Here is a 17,625-nt window from a genome sequence, read left to right as displayed (position 1 = left end):
TAAATCAATGTGTGTAGTTGCATATGAGAATTTAAAATAATTTGCACAAGTCAAGAGAGCAACCTCACTATGTCTAAACAATAGATATGAGGTATGTCTATCACTGACTTCTAGATGCTATTAGAAATTGTACAGCATTTGGCATAGACTCCTGTCAGAGGTATTTATTCTCATTGAAATAGCAGTCAGAAATTACCACCATAGTTGTTAAAAAGGTTTCAGATCTGATAAACTAAGAAGTATTGACAATCATGAAAGCAAGCTTTCTCTATTTTGGGTTTCTATGAAAGTAATTAGAAAATATTACATGTAAATGAACCTATGAATAAACCCAAATAAATAGCCATAGACCTTGTAAAACTAAGAAATGCTCTTGCAGCTGTAGAATATTACTTTTCTCCTGAGTGTGGTAGATTTATGGCCCTTAAGCAATCATGTCATTCATAGTTTGTTTTCTTTGCTTATGTCAGTTGATGAACTCTTTATTTTTTCTCTTGGCATCATAATCTGATACGAATCTCAAAAGTCCTAAACATGATGTAGTCATTGCTTTACAGAACAAATTCAGTTCCCAAAATCCAGTTTGCATGTTTGTACATATGTGCATACAGATATCCTTAACAAATATCTTAATTACTTTCATTGGAACAGGAATTTAGAGGGTATTTTGCAAATAAAGTAAAGCCCAGAGCTCAAAATAAAGACTCTAATGATTATAATATTCAGATGAAAATTTATCATGTGCTCAGCTCTGCTCTAAGCACTGTAAGAGTTATATCCTGTGCTGAGGGTGAGTTCTCGTATGATCCCTGGCTAGAGGTGAGGGAACTGAGACATGGAGAGGTTTAGGAGTGGGCCCAGCTGGGGGTCATGCTTTGGTAGTTTGGCTGTAGAGCCCAGGTCCTTAACCATTCACTCTGCTTCTTCCATGCACGGACTATTTTATACTATCCTGCACATTGTTATGATGATTGTATTTTGTGATTTTTTTCCTGTCTAGTGAGTAAAGTATTCATTTCTTGATAACGAGTTTTCATATGTGATATAAATTAAGTAGCATGGAAGTTAAGCTTCAGAGTTGCATTCTTTCAATTAAGAATTTATTTTTCTGCCATTTAAATTCTTGCGCAGATGTTGCGATTGGAGCTCCGCAAGAAGATGACTTGAGAGGTGCTATTTATATTTACAACGGTCGAGCAGATGGGGTCTCACCAACGTTCTCACAGGTAGGATACTATTCTCTTTTCAAGAGATTGATGACAAGCATTGATGATAATTGGTTCTTGAAACTTCCAGTGTTACTGTGGATTTATTTTTCTTAACTTCTCTTTCGGGTGATATATTCTGTTTCACCCTTTTTCTTATAATAACAGTAGTTGGTGTCATTTTGAAGGCCATTAATAACTCTTTGGAATCACTTGTTTTCTTCATAACTAAGAGTTTTGGTTCACATCCATTCTAGTTTGTATTTAATCTAGTAATGATTTTCTCTGGGGGCATGTGGGTGGCTCAGTCGCTTGAGTGTTCACCTCTTGATTTCAGTTCAGGTCATGATCTCACAGTTCATGGGATCGAGCCCCACTTTGGGCTCTGCACTGACTGTGTGGAGCCTGCTTGGGATTCTCTTCCTCCCTCTCTCTCTACCTCTCTCCCACTCATGCACATGCATGCATTCTCTCTCTCTCTCTCTCTCTCTCTCTGTCTCTCTCTCTCTCAAAATAAATTTAAAAAAATTTCCTCTGCATTCCACCAAATTTGTATTCTGAGATAGTATCTGTATGATTTCAGGTAAGTCCATGTGGATTTGATGAACTGTGTCTTGCTGTGTGCGTCAAGCCCCATGTTCCAGGGAGGTCCCACAGGGAGAGCAAACACCTGATACTCTGATTATTTCAGGAAACAGCGCAAGATGGGAGCTTTTAATAAAGTTCCCTGGTCTAACTCTGACTCGACTTTTGTCTTTTGATAAGTCAGGATATTTCAGTGCATAGGAAACACTCAATACATATGCAGAGAAGAAAAGTTTTTCTAAAGATCTGTTTGTGGAAATATTAGCTAATACTGTTATTTTTGATTGAGCAGAATAGGTAAATTCTTCTCTATATTGAACATGAAACATCTGGGGTGCTTGGGTGGCTCAGTCGGTTGAGCTTCCGGCTTTGGCTCAGGTCATGATCTCACGGTTTGTGGGTTCGAGCCCCATGTCCGGCTCTGTGCTGACAGCTAGCTCAGAGCCTGGAGCCTTTTTCAGATACTGTGTCTATTTCTCTCTCTGACCCTCCTCTGCTTGTGCTGTCTCTCTCTTTCTCTCAAAAATTAAAAAAAAAAAAACACATGAAGCAGCCGTACTTGTCTAGTAAAAATTACTTTCTTAGTATTGGATAGCAGCCAGACATGGAGAAATCAGTATCTAGGTGTGAAATTAGATATATGGAATAGGAAATGCATGTCTGATGTCAGTTTTCACACACGAGGAAGCAATCTGGCTAAATGCTTTCAGCATAAGCCTGAGTAGTAGGCTCCACTAAGTGATTATATAGGTTTCATTTTCCGATTTACTCTGGTTATTCATGTTCACCTGGGAAATAAATACAGAGCCTGAAAGAAGACTGGGGAGAGACAGTCAGGACCATTTAAGATCCATTCTGTATACTTTGCTTTTTGTGAGTTTTTCTAGTCAGAAAGTGACATTTCTTGTCACAAAATAGATGTTGCCTGCCAATTCAAGGTGGCAACTTTCATTTCTCTTAGACACAAGTATTTGACATAAATACATTTTGTTAGTAAATGTGCCTAGGTGTTGTAAGGCTCATAATTGAACTAGACCATTGCCTCTTTGAGATATTCTTTGAGATATTTGAGTGTTACAAAACTGCTTCCTACTTCCCGATTTTCCAGAGAATTGAAGGACTTCAAATCAGCCAATCATTAAGTATGTTTGGACAGTCTATATCTGGACAAATTGATGCAGATAATAATGGATATGTAGGTGAGTATATAACTGTTTCATAAGTTGAAATTAGCTCTATGGTGGTGTTACTTTATTACACAGAACTGGTATGGAAAAGTTCTAATTTACTGATAATTTGTTTCTTTCCTTTATAAAGCTCTTTTGAATTGAAGGATGGGTAGGAAAGGGTCAAATAATTCATCAGTTTTACTGTGTTAGTTACTTGACATTTTATTCCTTGTTCTTGAAAAATGAAAAGCACCCATGGAAATAAACATGAGGTGCTGATAAGACTTTTTTCGTACCTCGAGAGGAGATTCCTGGATGACTATGCATAGTCTAAAAATTGAACTTTTTTAGTAAGCTTTATATTATAAGCTTTTATTGTAAAGTTTATTTACATGGTAAAGGGATGAGCGTTATTATAGATGAATAGACTCAAACAAATGTGGAATGAATCCTAAGATGTAAGTATATCTTTGGTAATTAATTTTCTGTAAATAGTGTTTTGATACAGTCAAAAGGTGACTGTATTAGGTATTTATGGCTGAAAAGTAATTCTCTTTGACTAATGATGTTCATTAATCTGTCGTTTTTCATCCTCTAGATGTGGCCGTTGGTGCTTTTCGGTCTGATTCTGCTGTGTTGCTGAGGTAAGGTTGATGCATTGTACTGCTTAATGCCAGTTGGGCTTAATTGTAAATGATGGAAGGCAGTTTTTAAAATCAACCCTGGTAGTGACCTCATAATGCCTTTTTCTTGGTATTATGAAATTTTATTGAACTTTAGGATTGTATTTCCACCTTACGTGGATATAATTAAATCCTCAGGCAAAGTAAATATTTTTAGAATTTCAAATGAAAGTTTCTCTTGATTCATGCACAGAAATGTGATTGTGTTTATATGCACTTCCATGAAGCCAATGGAAACTGACAAAACAAATGCAGTTTTTTCTAAACGAAAAGTAAAATTGCTGATTTTATTTCCTTCTTAGGACAAGACCTGTAGTGATTGTTGAAGCTTCTTTAAACCATCCTGAGTCAGTAAATAGAACAAATTTTGACTGTGTTGAAAATGGATTGCCTTCTGTGTGCATGGATCTAACACTGTGTTTCTCGTACAAGGGCAAAGCGGTTCCAGGCTATATTGGTAAGGATGGCCTTACAGCGTTTCCTCTGAATGTGTACTTCACTCATGATTCTCAACGTCATCTTCTGAGCCCTGACTTTGTTTCACCTTAGAGGTGAAGACGCCTTTCTGCCTCATCTTTTGCATTCTCAAGTTATTCTAACCAATTAGTGGGGAACAGTAAGAAGCTATATATAGTTTTCTAGAAGTTACGACAAGAAGTAAATCAAGAGTATAACTGGCTAAAATGAGATGTGTTAAACTGAACTTCATATATAAAATATCTTTAGAAAGAACATTACCACAGCTTCTCCTTTATTTAACTGGGTCCTTTCACAGCTGGAGCTGGCTTCACCTGAAGTTTTGAGAGGGAGATTGTTTTATTTGTTTTGTCCTTTGAGTGATTGAAGAAGCTTATCTCAAATCTAGACCTTAATTTCAATTTCCATAAATAACACACATCTCTTAAGGATTTTCTATGACTGTCAGCTCCTGAGAGCCATGCACATTCCCTTTATATAGGTGGCTCTCAGTTATCTGGTCTGGAGAAAATAGCATTGGTAGGGATCATGCAGAATTGTAGTTAATCTCAAGTCACACATATATGGCTTTATGAACATTAAATTTTTTCTAGCAAGTTATGTTACTAATTATGTAAACTTAAGCTGCTTTAGAATAACTACTAATGAAACTAGCCAGTGGTAAGAGAGTGGCATATTTGGGTTTATTAATTGGACATTAAAATTATTAATTGGGTGGCTCATGAACTTTATCAAGAATTGATTGTATTCATGAGCCTACAGGCGCCTATCATCTAAACATCACAAAGGGCAGCAAATACACGGAACCAAACAATGGATAGTAACAGAAGCCTCCTTCTGAATTAGCCTGTAATGAGAAGTATGGAATGAGCCTAGTATATCTCCTTTAGAACAGACTCACTTTTCATAGTGCGCTGCAGAAGTCCTGGCGAGGCAAAAGTAGTAGAACAGTGGGCAAAACCTTAACCTGGTTACAGATTGAAGAAGCGTCACTTTCAGAGCATGACCCCAGTAACACAGACAAACTGACGGATCAGCTGAAAGATGCACGTTAAATAGATACAACTGTCTCCCTTTAGGTAAAATCTGCATTTTCGTACTACCAGTTCCACCATGACCAGATATTTTGAAAAATAGTTGAAAACAATGTATGAAAGTCATAAATAATCAAAGCGGTGTTATAAAAGCAACCTTTACAGTTGCATAGAATGAGTCCTTGGGAGAAATAACACACGGTAAGCAGGCTTCATAAAACCAGGATGTTTTGCCGCTTCCTGTGAGTGGATATTAATTCACCCAGTTTTTTCTTTACCTTTTGTCTGAACTCACGGTGATGAATTGTAGATGGCTGTTTCAATTGCTGTTCCACCTGTGAGGCACGGAATCTCTGTTGTAATTTTGAAGCCAATTGATTGGGAGTTCATGGTTTATTTTCTAAATAAAAGTAAGGTTAAAAGATTTATTTGAAACTTGGAGGAGCAATACAGGTTTTTTTCCTTATGTTTCCTTGAAATAAGTAGATAAAATCCTTCTGAAAGAATAAGTTACTCCCAAGATGTAAATGAACACTTCAGGAATTGTATAAACCTAAAATATCACTTATGAATTATTGCTCCTATATAATGGCGATATCACAGCAGACTACTAAATGTAGCTTGTTTTGCAAAGAATTCTTTTAGATTAAAAAAAAATAGCTCTGGGGCGCCTGGGTGGCTCAGTCGGTTAAGCCTCCGGCTTCAGCTCAGGCCAGATCTCATGTTCGTGGGTTGGAGCCCCGCGTCGGGCTCTGTGCTGCCAGCTAGCTCAGAGCCTGGAGCCTGCTTCCGGTTCTGTGTCTCCTTCTCTCTCTGCTCCTACCCCTCTCATGCTCTGTCTCTCTCTGTATCAAAAATAAATAAAATATTTAAAAAAAAATAGCTCTCACTTTCTTTGCAATATCTGTCTTGGAATTTTTCTTGATGCTTGTTAATGTTCCTTATATTTTTGCTTGTTAAGGATCTTCTTTAGCTGATGATTATCTATTACATCATATTTGAAGTAAATCTTACTAAACTGCCAGAATATTTATTCAGAAGATGCTACATTTGGCACAAATCAACACTGGAAGGTCAAACTAGAAACCAATAAAAACATGGAGGAGACTAATCAGGGTATAGGGCTGGAAAAGGAGACATCTCCGGGTGAACTGTTTATATAGGTTTGACTTGTGAATGATTTGTTCACTTTACATTTAAAAGTAATAATAGTGGTGCCTGGGTGGCTTAGTTGGTTAAGCGTCTGGCTTCGGCCCAGGTCATGATCTCATGGTTCGTGGGTTTGAGCCCCACGTCAGGCTCTGTGCTGACAGCTCAGATCCTGGAGCCTGTTTCAGATTCTGTGTCTCCCTCTCTCTCTGCCCCTCCCTGACTCTTGCTCTGTGTCTCTCCATCTTTCAAAAATGAATAAACATTTAAAAAAAAATAGTAACCTCTCAAATCAGAAACAACAATGAATCCCACTGTATTCGAAGTTAATTATGGAACCACAGAAGAGAGAATTATTGCAAGTGACATGTGAATGCAGTATTCTATCAGTGCCTTTTTAGTTGGATATTCTAAGAACAAAAAGGACTCCAAAGAAATATGAAACTTAGAACTTTATTAGTAGTTAAAATTTTAGTTATTCTAGTTTTGAAACATTTACATATAGGAAGATTAAGTAAATACCTGAAGATGTTAATAGTTAAAAATAGAAACCTGGAAGGGACATTGGGTTGCTCAGTCAGTAAGCGGTTGACTTAGGCTCAGAGGTCATGATCTCTCAGTTGGTGATTTCAAGCCCCGCCTTGGACTCTGTGCTGACAGCTCAGAGCCTGGAGGCTGCTTCGGATTCTGTGCCTCCCCCTCTCTTTCTGCCCTGCCCTGCTCATGCTCTGTCTCTCTGTTGCTCAAAAATAAATAAATGTTAAAAAAAAAAAAACTTAAAAAATAGAAACCTGGAGAAAAGATCAGTTTTTATAACAATTTTTGCAATTCGTGATTTCAATAGGTTTCTTCTTCTATGTTTTACATTAGTTTTGAAAAGCCATTTAAATAAGAGCATGTTGGATATCATTTTGACTTTTCATTTCAAAAATAATTAATGTTTTTAGGTACTTATTTGTATTAAGTGCAATTCTCTCTACATTTTTGCAGTTTTGTTCTATAACATGAGTCTGGATGTGCACCGGAAGATAGAATCTCCATCGAGATTTTACTTTTCTTCTAATGGAACATCCGATGTGATTACAAGCAGCATAAAAGTGTCAAACAAAGCAGCTAACTGTAGAACACATCAAGCATTTATGCGGGTAACGTAGATGGGTTTTTAATTAGGTAAACTTCAGTATTATCACTATAGTAAAAATCTTACTACATTGATATCTTTTTATTGAATGTGCTTAAAAGCAGGTATGAGACCCTCATGAACTAGCTGACCTATTGTTCCAGAGTTAAGATGTTCGACATTTCTGTGGTGTGGATAATTCAGAGTCTGCACTTTGCATCTTCTTTATTTCACGTTTATCACATTTTACTGCGTCATTCTTTTTAAAGATTTGCCTTTTCCTTTCTACAGTTCCTGTTTTCCTTTCCCTGTTTTATATGCTTCCCTAGAAATGTACATATTGAGTAGCTGTGCTGAGCCTCAGATCTATTCCCAGGTAGGGGTTTTTTCGGGGGGAGTGGCAGGGGAGGTAGGATAAGAGGCAGGGAAGTTGGTTTGTTTTTCATGTGACTCTAATGAAGCAGAAGCCATTGTGACTGCTTTTGGATCAGGTCTTTGTCCCCATGCCAGCATGGTCAGTGATGTCAGCATGAACTCACATGGTTGCGGCCTGGTGGGGATCATCTGTAGGCCAGGACAATGGCTCTCAGGATGTTTGGGGATATGTCCTGCCAAAGCACAGCCAATTTCATGTTTCTTTCATTAAAATACTCATTCCCAAACTGATCATCACGTTCCTTGCATTTGTTAAATTTTATCATATGAAGCAGTGCCAGGCCTTTTTCATTAGGGAATGGTGTGCTTCATCAGAAAATCTACGGTCACAAAGAAGCCAAAATATTCCCAGGAGCCCTTTCTGGGATTTCAAATAGTAGCCTCCGCTTAGAACTTAATTTTCCCTTAGATACTTACTCTGAGCAAATGCAAACAAGCATCAAGGCTCTGACACTATTAAATGCTAAGAGCAATAATCCCTATGCTATTTCCTCATTTCCCTTAACAGTTTTTATTGTACTAGAATAAAGCTATGAGATGGTTGAGAGCCAAAAATATAGAAGGATATTAATGTAACTATGATTTATATATTAGGGATAAAAGAGGGTGTTTTGAATCCTATATAGTTGAGATTGTACACAGTCTCCAAAATTGACTAACTATCACTGAGACCATTTTCAAGGGCAGTAAAAAGACTGACATTAGACATCCACAAAGAAACATTGTGTTGAATTTGTATGACAGGAAATTGATCTGACTTCTTTAGTTAGGCCTGTGTTTCTTGACATTGTTCCAACAAGTAAGAGTTCATCAAAATTCTACACGTTCGTCAGAATAAATTTGTAGTAGAAATGACAGTTTAGCAGAGTGTTCTGTGTTGTTGGCGCACACTTGTAGTGTTACCCTAGTCTCGATGGCAGCACGTTACAGCCATTGACTTTCAATCATATTATCAATGTCAAACAAGAGCACTTACCTCTAGGACTGATACATAGTAGAGACTTTTATAAAAAGTCATTGGAACCGTTATTAAAATTAAAACAGGTTTAGTTGTGATTTGGGAAGATATGGGAATATAATGAGTGCATTTTCCATCGCCACCAGCATGGTAACTGGAAGTACTTGGCAATGTTAATACTTCTGTACTTCTACAGTCCAAAAGAATGGGACAGAAACCGATGTCCTTTTTTTTAATTAAAAATTTTTTTTGTTTTGAGAGTGAGAGCACATGCAGGGAAGGGGCAGAAAGAGAGGGAGAGAGCAAGAATCCCAAGCAGGCTCTGCACTGTCTGCACAGAGCCTGTTGAGGGGCTCGATTTCATGGTCCTTGGATCATGACTTGAGACAAAAGTCAATTAACAGATTGAGTCACCCAGGTGCCCCAGAAACGATACTCTTCTGCCTTCTTAATGATAGTAAAAAAGAAGCGCAGTGGTCAGGATGCTTGGATTGTCCCCTTGTTCCATAAAACTTGTCCAGTATAAAGAATATTAATGGACATATTCTACTTCAACATCACTTACAATGAAATGAGGTGACCTTTGTTAAGTATGTGGCCTGGCCCACAGTCTCCACTTCTCAGAGGACTCTTTGCCAGTTGGGCACACTTTCCTCCTATAGTCATTGGCATTGGTTATACCACATAAGCACCAAGCTATTAAATTCAGTAGGTCCTTGAGTACCAACACTGTGTCATTTTTGTTTGAGACACTTGTATATACCAACAAATGAAATATAAAAAGATAACTACCCTTACTGAGTTTACAGTCTAGTGGAGTGAGATAAACAACATGAAAGAAATGTAAATTTTAGACTATTTTAAAAGATCAGTATGTTAAATATAAAAGGGCAGAGTATAGGAAACTGGAGTGCTGGGGAAGAAATGGAGGGTGCATCTTATCTTTTTAAATATAATTAACATACTATGTTATATTAGTTTTAGATGTTTTATATAATGATTCAACCATTCTATGACTAGTGACTACCACAATAAGTGTCCTCTTTTTAAAATTTTAACTCTAGGATAGTTAACATACAGTGTTATATTAGTTTCAGGGGTACAATATAGTGATTCAATAGTTCCATATACTACTCAGTTCTCATCAAGGTAACGGTACACTTAATGCTATTTATCTGTTTCACCTGTGTCCCCCCTCCCTCCCTCTGTTCTCTGTATTTGAGTCTACTGTTTACCTTTTTTCCCCTTTGTTTTTAAATTCCACAAATGAGTGAAATCCTATGGTATTGGTCTTTCTCTGACTTATTTAACATCATACTCTCTAGGTCCATCCGTGTTGTTGCAAATAGCAAAATCTTGTGTTTTTTATATGGCTGAGTAATATTCTGGTGTGCGTGTGTGTGTGTGTGTGTACACACATCTTTATGCATTCATCTCTCAGTGGATGCTTGGCTATTGTAAATAATGCTACACTAAACATAGAGGTACATATCTTTTTTGAATTAGTGTTTTCATTGTCTTTGGGTAGATACCCAGTAATGGGATAACTGGATCATGTGGTATTCTATTTTTAATTTTTTGAGGAACTTCAATACTATTTTCTAATTGGCTGCATTAGATTGCATTTCCACCAACAGTCCTAAGGATTCCTTTTTCTCCACATGCTCACCAACTCTGGTTTTTCTTCTGTTTTCAATTTCAGCCATTCTGACAGGTGTGAGGTGATACCTCATTGTGGTTTTGATGTTCATTTCCCTGGTGATGAGTGACGTTGAGCATCTTTTCATGTGTCAATTGGCCATTTGTATGTCTTTTTGGGAAAAATGTCTGTCAAGGTCATCTGCCCATTATTTAATTGGGTTTTAAAAATTTTAGTGTTTTTATAAATCTTGTATACTAACCCCTTATTGGATATATCATTTGCAAATATCTTCTCTCAGCAGGCTTATTTGTTTCATTGCTTCCTTTGCTGTGCAAAAGCTTTCTATTTTGGTACAGTCTCAGTAGTTCATTTTTGGTTTTGCTTCTCTTGCCTCAGGAAACATGTCTAGAAAAATGTAGCTACAGCTGTTATCAAACAAATTACTGACTATATTTATTCTAGTTTTATAGTTTCAAGTCTTAAATTTAGATGTTTAATCTATTTTGAGACTATTTTTGTGCGTGGTGTAAGAAAGTGGTTCAGTTTCATTTTTTTGGTATGTTCAGTTTTCCAAGTACTATTTGTCGAAGAGACTGTCTTTTTTCTATTGTATATTCTTGTGGGTTTATTTTTAGGCTGTATATTCTGTTCCATTGATCTGTGTGTCTATTTTTGTGCCAGTACCATACTGTTTTGATTACTACAGCTTTGTAATATAACTTGAAATTTGGAATTATGATACTTTCAGCTTTATTCTTAAGATTACTTTGGCTATTTGGGGTCTATAGTGGTTCCATACAAATTTTAGGATTATTCTAGTTCTGTGAAAAATTCTTTTGGCATTTTGATAGGTATTGCATTGAATATAGATTGCTTTGTGTAGTATGAACATTTTTTTGTATTGGTTTCAAGAGTAGAATTTAGTGATTTATCACATACATATAAAACCCAGTGCTCATCACATCCAGCGTTCATTAATGTACATCGTCCATTTAACCCACCCCCTACCCACCTCCTCACCAACAAACCTCAGCTTGTTCTCTGTATTTAAGACTCTCTTGACTCCCTGTTTTTACCTTCTTTTATTTTTCTTTCCCTTCCACTATGTGCATCTGTTTTGTTTCTAAAATTCCACATGAATGAAATTATGATACTTGTATTTCTCTGACTGAATTATTTCACTTTGTTTAGCATATTATACTCCAGTTCTGTTCATGATGCTGAAAATGGCAATTTCTTTTTTTTTTTTTGATGGCCAGTTAATATTCCTGTGTGTGTGTGTGTGTGTGTGTGTGTGTGTGTGTGTACACCTCCTTTTTTTTTTTTAATCCATTCATTGATTGATAGACATTTGGGCTCTTTCCATAATTTGACTAATGTTGATAGCACTGACATAAACATTGGTGTTCATGTGCCCCTTCAAATGAGCATTTTTTTGTGTGTCCTTTGGATGAATTCCTAATAGTGCAATTACTAGGTTGTAGGCTGGTTCTATCGTTAACCTTTAGAAGAACCTCCGTGCTGTTTTCCAGGGTGCCTGCACCAGTTTGTATTCCCACCAATGGCACAAAAGGGTTCCCTTTTTATGCATCCTCACCAACACCTGTTGTTTTCTGAGTTGTTAATTTTAACCATTTTGATAGGTGAGAGGTGGTATCTCATGGTGGGTTTGATTTGTATTTTCCTGATGATAAGTGATGTTGAACATCTTTTCATATGCCTCTTTGCTATCAGGGTGTCTTTTTTGGAAAAGTGTCTATTCTTCTGCCCATTTATTTACTGGATTAATTATTTTTTGGATGTTGAGTTTGATAAGATTTATAGATCTTGGGTACTAACCCTTTATCCAATATGTCATTGGCAAATATCTTCTTGTATTCAGTAGGTTCCCTTTTAGTTTTGCTGATTGTTTCCTTTGCTGTGCAAAAGCTTCTTATCTTGATGAAGTCCCAATAGTACATTGTTGCTTTTGTTTCCCTTGCCTCTGGAGACATGTCTAGTACAAAATTGCTGCAGCTAATGTCAAAGACCTTGCTGCCTGTGTTCTCCTCTAGGATTTGGATGGTCTCCTGTCTCACATTTAGGTCTTTTATCCATTTGAATTTATTTTTATGTTTGGTGTAAGAAAGTGGTCCAGGTTCATTCTTCTGCATGTTGCTGTCCAGTTTTCCCAACACCATTTGCTGAGGAGACTGTCTTTTTCTCTTTGTATGTTCCTTCCTGCTTTGTTGATGATTAGTTGGTCATATAGTTGTGGATTCATTTCTGGGTTCTTTATTCCATTGATCCTTGTGGCTGTTTTTGTGCCAATACGTACTGTCTTGGATTACAGCTTTGTAGTATAGCTTGAGGTCCAGAATTATGATGCCTCCAGCTTTGGTCTTCCTTTTTCAACATTATTTTGTCTATTGGGGAGGGGGGATGTCTTTTCTAATTTCATACAAATTTTAGAATTGTTCTGCCTCTGTGAAGAATGCTGGTGGTGTTTTGCTAGGGATTGCACTGAATGTGTAGATTGCTTTGGGGTAGTATTGACATTTTAACAGTATTCTTTAAATACATGATCATGGAATGTTTTCCATTTCTTTGTGTTGTCTTCAATTTCTTTCATAAGCATTCTATAGTTTTCAGTATACAGATCCTTTACCTCTGTGCTTAGGTTTATTCCTAAGTATCTTAAGCTTTTTGGTGCAATTGTAAATGGGATTGATTCCTTGATGTCTCTTTCTCCTGCTTCATTATTGGTGTATAGAAGTGCAACAGATTTCTGTATGAACATTTTGACAATATAGTTTCTGCCAAGCCATAAGCATGGAGTTTCTTTCCGTTTGTGTTCTCTCCAATTTCTTTCATCAATGTTTTACCATTTTCAGAGGACAGATCATTCACCTCCATGGTTAAGTTCATTCCTAGGTTTTTTTACTTCTTTTGTGCAATTATAAATGGGACTGTTCTCTTAATTGCTCTTCTCCTTCATTATTAATATATAGAAATTCAGCTGATTTCTCTATTAATTTTGTATTCTCTGACCTGACTAAAAATATTTCAGTTCTAGTAGGGTTTTTTTAGAGTTTTTAGAGTTTTCCATATGTAATATCATGTCATTTGTAAGTTTTACTTCTTTCTTAGCAATGTGGATGCTTTTTAATTCCTTTTCTTCTCTGATTGCTGGTAGGATTTCCCATATTGTGTTAAGTAAAGGTGGTGAGAGTAGGCATCCTTGTCTTGTTTCTGATCTTACAGGAAGCACTTTCAGTTTTTCACTATTGGCCATGATGTTAGCTGTGGGTTTTCTATATATGGCCTTATAATGTTGAGGTATATTCCCTTTAAATCTACTTTGTTGAGAGTTTCTATCATAAATGAGTATACCTTATCAGATGGTTTTTCTGCATTTATTGAGATGATCATATTGTTTTTATCCTTTCTCTTGTTGATGTGATGTGTATCACACTGATTTTTGAATATTGAACCTCCCCCACCTTGTATCCCTGAAATAAATCCCACTTGATTGTGGTGAATGATTTTTTTAATGTATTATTGAATTCAATTTATTAACATTTTATTGCAGATTTTTACATCTTTGTTAATCAGAGATACTGGACTGTAATTGTCTTTTTTTATAGTGTGTTTGGTCTTGGTATCAAGGTAATGCTTGCCTCATAGGATGAATTTGGAAGTTTGCCTTCCTCTTCTAATATTTGGAACAGTTTGAGAATTGGTATTAACTCTTTTTTAAATGTTGGATAGAATTTACCTGTGAAGCTGGTCCTAAACCTTTTGTTTGTTGGAAATTCTTTGGTTACTCATTTGATTTTACTGGAAGTAATTGGTCTGTTGAAATTTTCTATTTGATTCAGTCTGGAAGGTTACACATTTCAGGAACTTAACCATTTCTTCTAGGTTGTCCAATTTGTTGGCATATAATTTTTTTCTAATATTCTTTTATAATCCTTTTTACTTTTGTAGTGTTGTTTCTCATTCATTTCTGAATTTTACTTTGGTCTTCTCTCTTGTTTTTTTGTCTTGATGAGTCTGGTCTTAAGATATTATCAATTATGTTGATCTTTTCAGAGAACCAGCTCTTGGTTTCCTTGATCTTGTGTGTGTGTGTGTGTGTGTGTGTGTGTGTTGTCTCTATTTCATTTATTTCTGCTCTAATATTTATTATTTCTTTACTTCTATTGGTGTTGGTTTTGTTCTTGTTTTTCTAGCTCCTTTAGGTGTTAAGTTTGAGTTGTCAATTGAGCTTTTTGTTGCTTGAGGTATGTCTGTATTGCTATAAAACTTCCCTCTTAGAATTGCTTTTGCTGCATCTCCCAAATTTTGGATAGTTGTGTTTTTATTTTCATTTATTTCCATGTATTTTTTAATTTCCTATTTGATTTCTTGATTTGCTCATTTTTAGTAGCATGTTGCTTAGCCTCCACGTGTGTGTTTTTTTCCAGTTTTCTTGTAATTGATTTCTAGTTTTATGTCCTTGTGGTCAGAAAAGATGCATGATATGATTTCAGCCTTCTGAAATTTATGGAGAGTTGTTTTGTGGCCTAACATGTGATTACTCCTGGAGAATATTCCACATGCACTTGGAGAGAATGTGTATTCTGTTTTTAGATAGAATGTTCTGTATATATCTGTTAAGTCCATCTGGTCTAATGTATTACCCAAAGTCACTGTTTCCTTGTTGATTTTCTGTTTGGATGATCTGTCCAGTGATGTAAATGGGGTGTTAAAGTCCCCTAATATTCCTGTATTCCCACTAATTCCTCCCTTTATGTAGTTTAATGATTTCTTTATGTATTTGTATGCTTCCATATTGGGTGCATAGATACAATTGTTATACCCTCTTATTGGATTGTACCCCTTATATAGTGCCCTTCATGGTCTCCTGCTACAGTCTTTGTTTCAAAGTCTATTTTGTCTAATAAAAGCATTGCTATCATAGCTTTTTCCCCCCCACTTCTATGTATGTATGTTTTTTACACCTTCATTTTCAATCTGCATGTATCTTTAGGTCTGAAGTGAGTCTCTTACAGACAGTATATAGATGGTCTTATTTTTTTAATCCATTCAGTCACCCTGCATCTTTTGATTGAATCCTTTAGTCCGTTTACTTTTAATTATTGGTATATATGTATTTATTGCACTTTATTACTTATTTTATGGGGTATTTTTGGTGGTTCTTCTGTTTCTTCTTTTGCTCTCTTCTGTTATGGTTTAATGGCTTTAGTGTTATGCTTGGGTTTCTTTATCTTTATTTTTGTGTATCTATTACAGGTTTTTGATTTTGCATGAGGACCATATATAACATCCAAAGTATATAGCAATTTGTATTCAGTTGATGGTCACTTAAGTTTGCTCCCATTCTGAAAGCACTAAGTTGTTGCTCCCTCCACTATATTGTATGCATATGATACTATATTTTGCTTCCTTTTATTTTGTGTATTCCTTGACAGATTTTTGTAGATAAAATTAATTTTACAACTTCTATGTTTTAACTTCTGTATTGGTTTCATAAATGATGAATCTACCTTTATTGTGTGATCACATTTACCTGTGAAATTGTTCCCTTTCATAATTTTCTTCTAGAGGAAATGCTTATTATTTATATATTACTGTTTTATCTATTGAAATTTTCCTCTATTAAATGTCACTTTTCCCTCTCTGATAATGTTCCTTATCCATGTAAGCATATGGCCATGAATCTTTGCCTTTGCTATATTCATATATGCAACTTTATTAGATCTTAGTGGTTTCTTAAAACAAGATCTTAGAACAAGGGATAATTTTGAGGCTGCTTTGATTTAGGCAAACTCAATTAACAATTGGCAGCAGTTTTTAGAAATGTTGGAGCAGCCATGATGAAGTGAGACTTTCCTTAAGGCTTTTATAGATTATTTTTCTTGGTTGATCTTGATGGAATCCCTGCATCAAAATATTCACTGATGTTTGAGGAGAGAAGAGGGGTGGTAAAGGGGGACAACAAACGAAGTAACAAGATTCTCTCCCTGCTTGCAACGTTTCCAGTAAAGCTAGAAACACATAGCTTAGGCATCTGATCAGGAATCCTTGCCATTATTAATATTCTAAGAGACCCAGTGAGTTCAGTGACCTTAGCAAAATCAACCTGCCTACATGTATAGTAGATTAGTTCATTCTTTCCCTTGATTCCTCAACTTTCTGGATTTTGGATTTATGCAATAAAAGAATTTTATTTTGTTATGTAACTCTTTAGGCAAAGAGTTCTAAAACCCATCTTTTTCAATAATAACTTTAAGGAAATGAAGGTATGCTTGATTAGTAACTATATTTTATTTGTATTTTATGTATTCATTTATATTGTTAAGCTATACTAGTACATAATTCAATGAAGTGGCATTTTCTCTGAAGCAGTTATATTTTAACCACAGTGAACTGTGGACTGATCCATATAGACACATATTTGTACTGAAAATCTAAGTACAAGCAAGCTATATAATTATAGTGATGTTATGGTAGTCAAGAAGTGGATCAATAATTCCAGGATATGTTAATTGTTTGTTAGATTGCAAGGTCTTTGAAGAAAGAATATTACTTTTTACATGCTTGCATTCTCTGAGAGCTAATACAACTCCTTCCATAAGGTAGAAATCAATGAAAATTCTTAAAATGGATCAGTGATATGTTCTCTCTGTTATTTAAAGAATTCTGTAAGGGAAAATCTGAGCATGTTCTATTGGTATTATGGTTAGAGCACCTGTTTGGGGGCTGCTATCTTTTCTCGGGATGTTGGTAGTACCAGATGTTTGACAGTTCTCTACTTCCTGAGTCAAGCTTACTAGCTGGAGTAGTTATAATTACAGATGGTAGTGCTGGCTTAGGTTCCAATATATGCCTCGTTCTACCTTCTCCCTTCCCAATCCACTTCCCACATTAGTACCATTTGTACAAAAACATAAATCTGGGTGGACCTGGTGGCTCAGTTGGTTAAGCAACAGATTCTTGATTTCAGCTTAGGTCATGATCTCATGGTTCATGAGATGGAGCCCTGCCTCAGGCTCTGTGCTGACAGCATGGAGCCTGCTTGGGATTCTCTCTCTCCCTTTCTCTCTGCTTCTCTTCTGCTCATGCTCGCGGTCGGTCTCTCTCTCTCTCTCTCTCTCTCTCTCTCTCTCTCTCTCTCTCTCCC

At 36.1% G+C, this 17,625-nt stretch overlaps 1 protein-coding gene across 3 annotated transcripts in view; it reads left to right on the top strand.

Moving 5' to 3' along the window:
- ITGA4 (integrin subunit alpha 4) overlaps nucleotides 1-17,625 on the top strand; it is a 94,902-nt gene that overhangs the window by 34,175 nt on the left and 43,102 nt on the right. For 2 of the 3 annotated variants that reach the window (XM_029934306.1, XM_029934305.1), the window contains exons 11-15: nucleotides 1,132-1,226; nucleotides 2,899-2,989; nucleotides 3,558-3,603; nucleotides 3,945-4,099; nucleotides 7,293-7,447. In XM_029934306.1, the coding sequence (XP_029790166.1) occupies nucleotides 1,132-1,226; nucleotides 2,899-2,989; nucleotides 3,558-3,603; nucleotides 3,945-4,099; nucleotides 7,293-7,447 (542 nt within the window). Of the gene's footprint in view, nucleotides 1-1,131; nucleotides 1,227-2,898; nucleotides 2,990-3,557; nucleotides 3,604-3,944; nucleotides 4,100-7,292; nucleotides 7,448-17,625 lie in introns of those variants that run through there. The other variant, XM_029934307.1, reaches the window with a different exon arrangement.

The sequence above is a fragment of the Suricata suricatta genome, chromosome 3 (genome assembly GCF_006229205.1).
Source record: "Suricata suricatta isolate VVHF042 chromosome 3, meerkat_22Aug2017_6uvM2_HiC, whole genome shotgun sequence".
In the NCBI taxonomy this organism is placed as follows: domain Eukaryota; kingdom Metazoa; phylum Chordata; class Mammalia; order Carnivora; family Herpestidae; genus Suricata; species Suricata suricatta.
The sequence above is the reverse complement of the archived record's forward strand: the minus strand, read 5'-3'. Positions and strand labels throughout refer to the sequence as shown.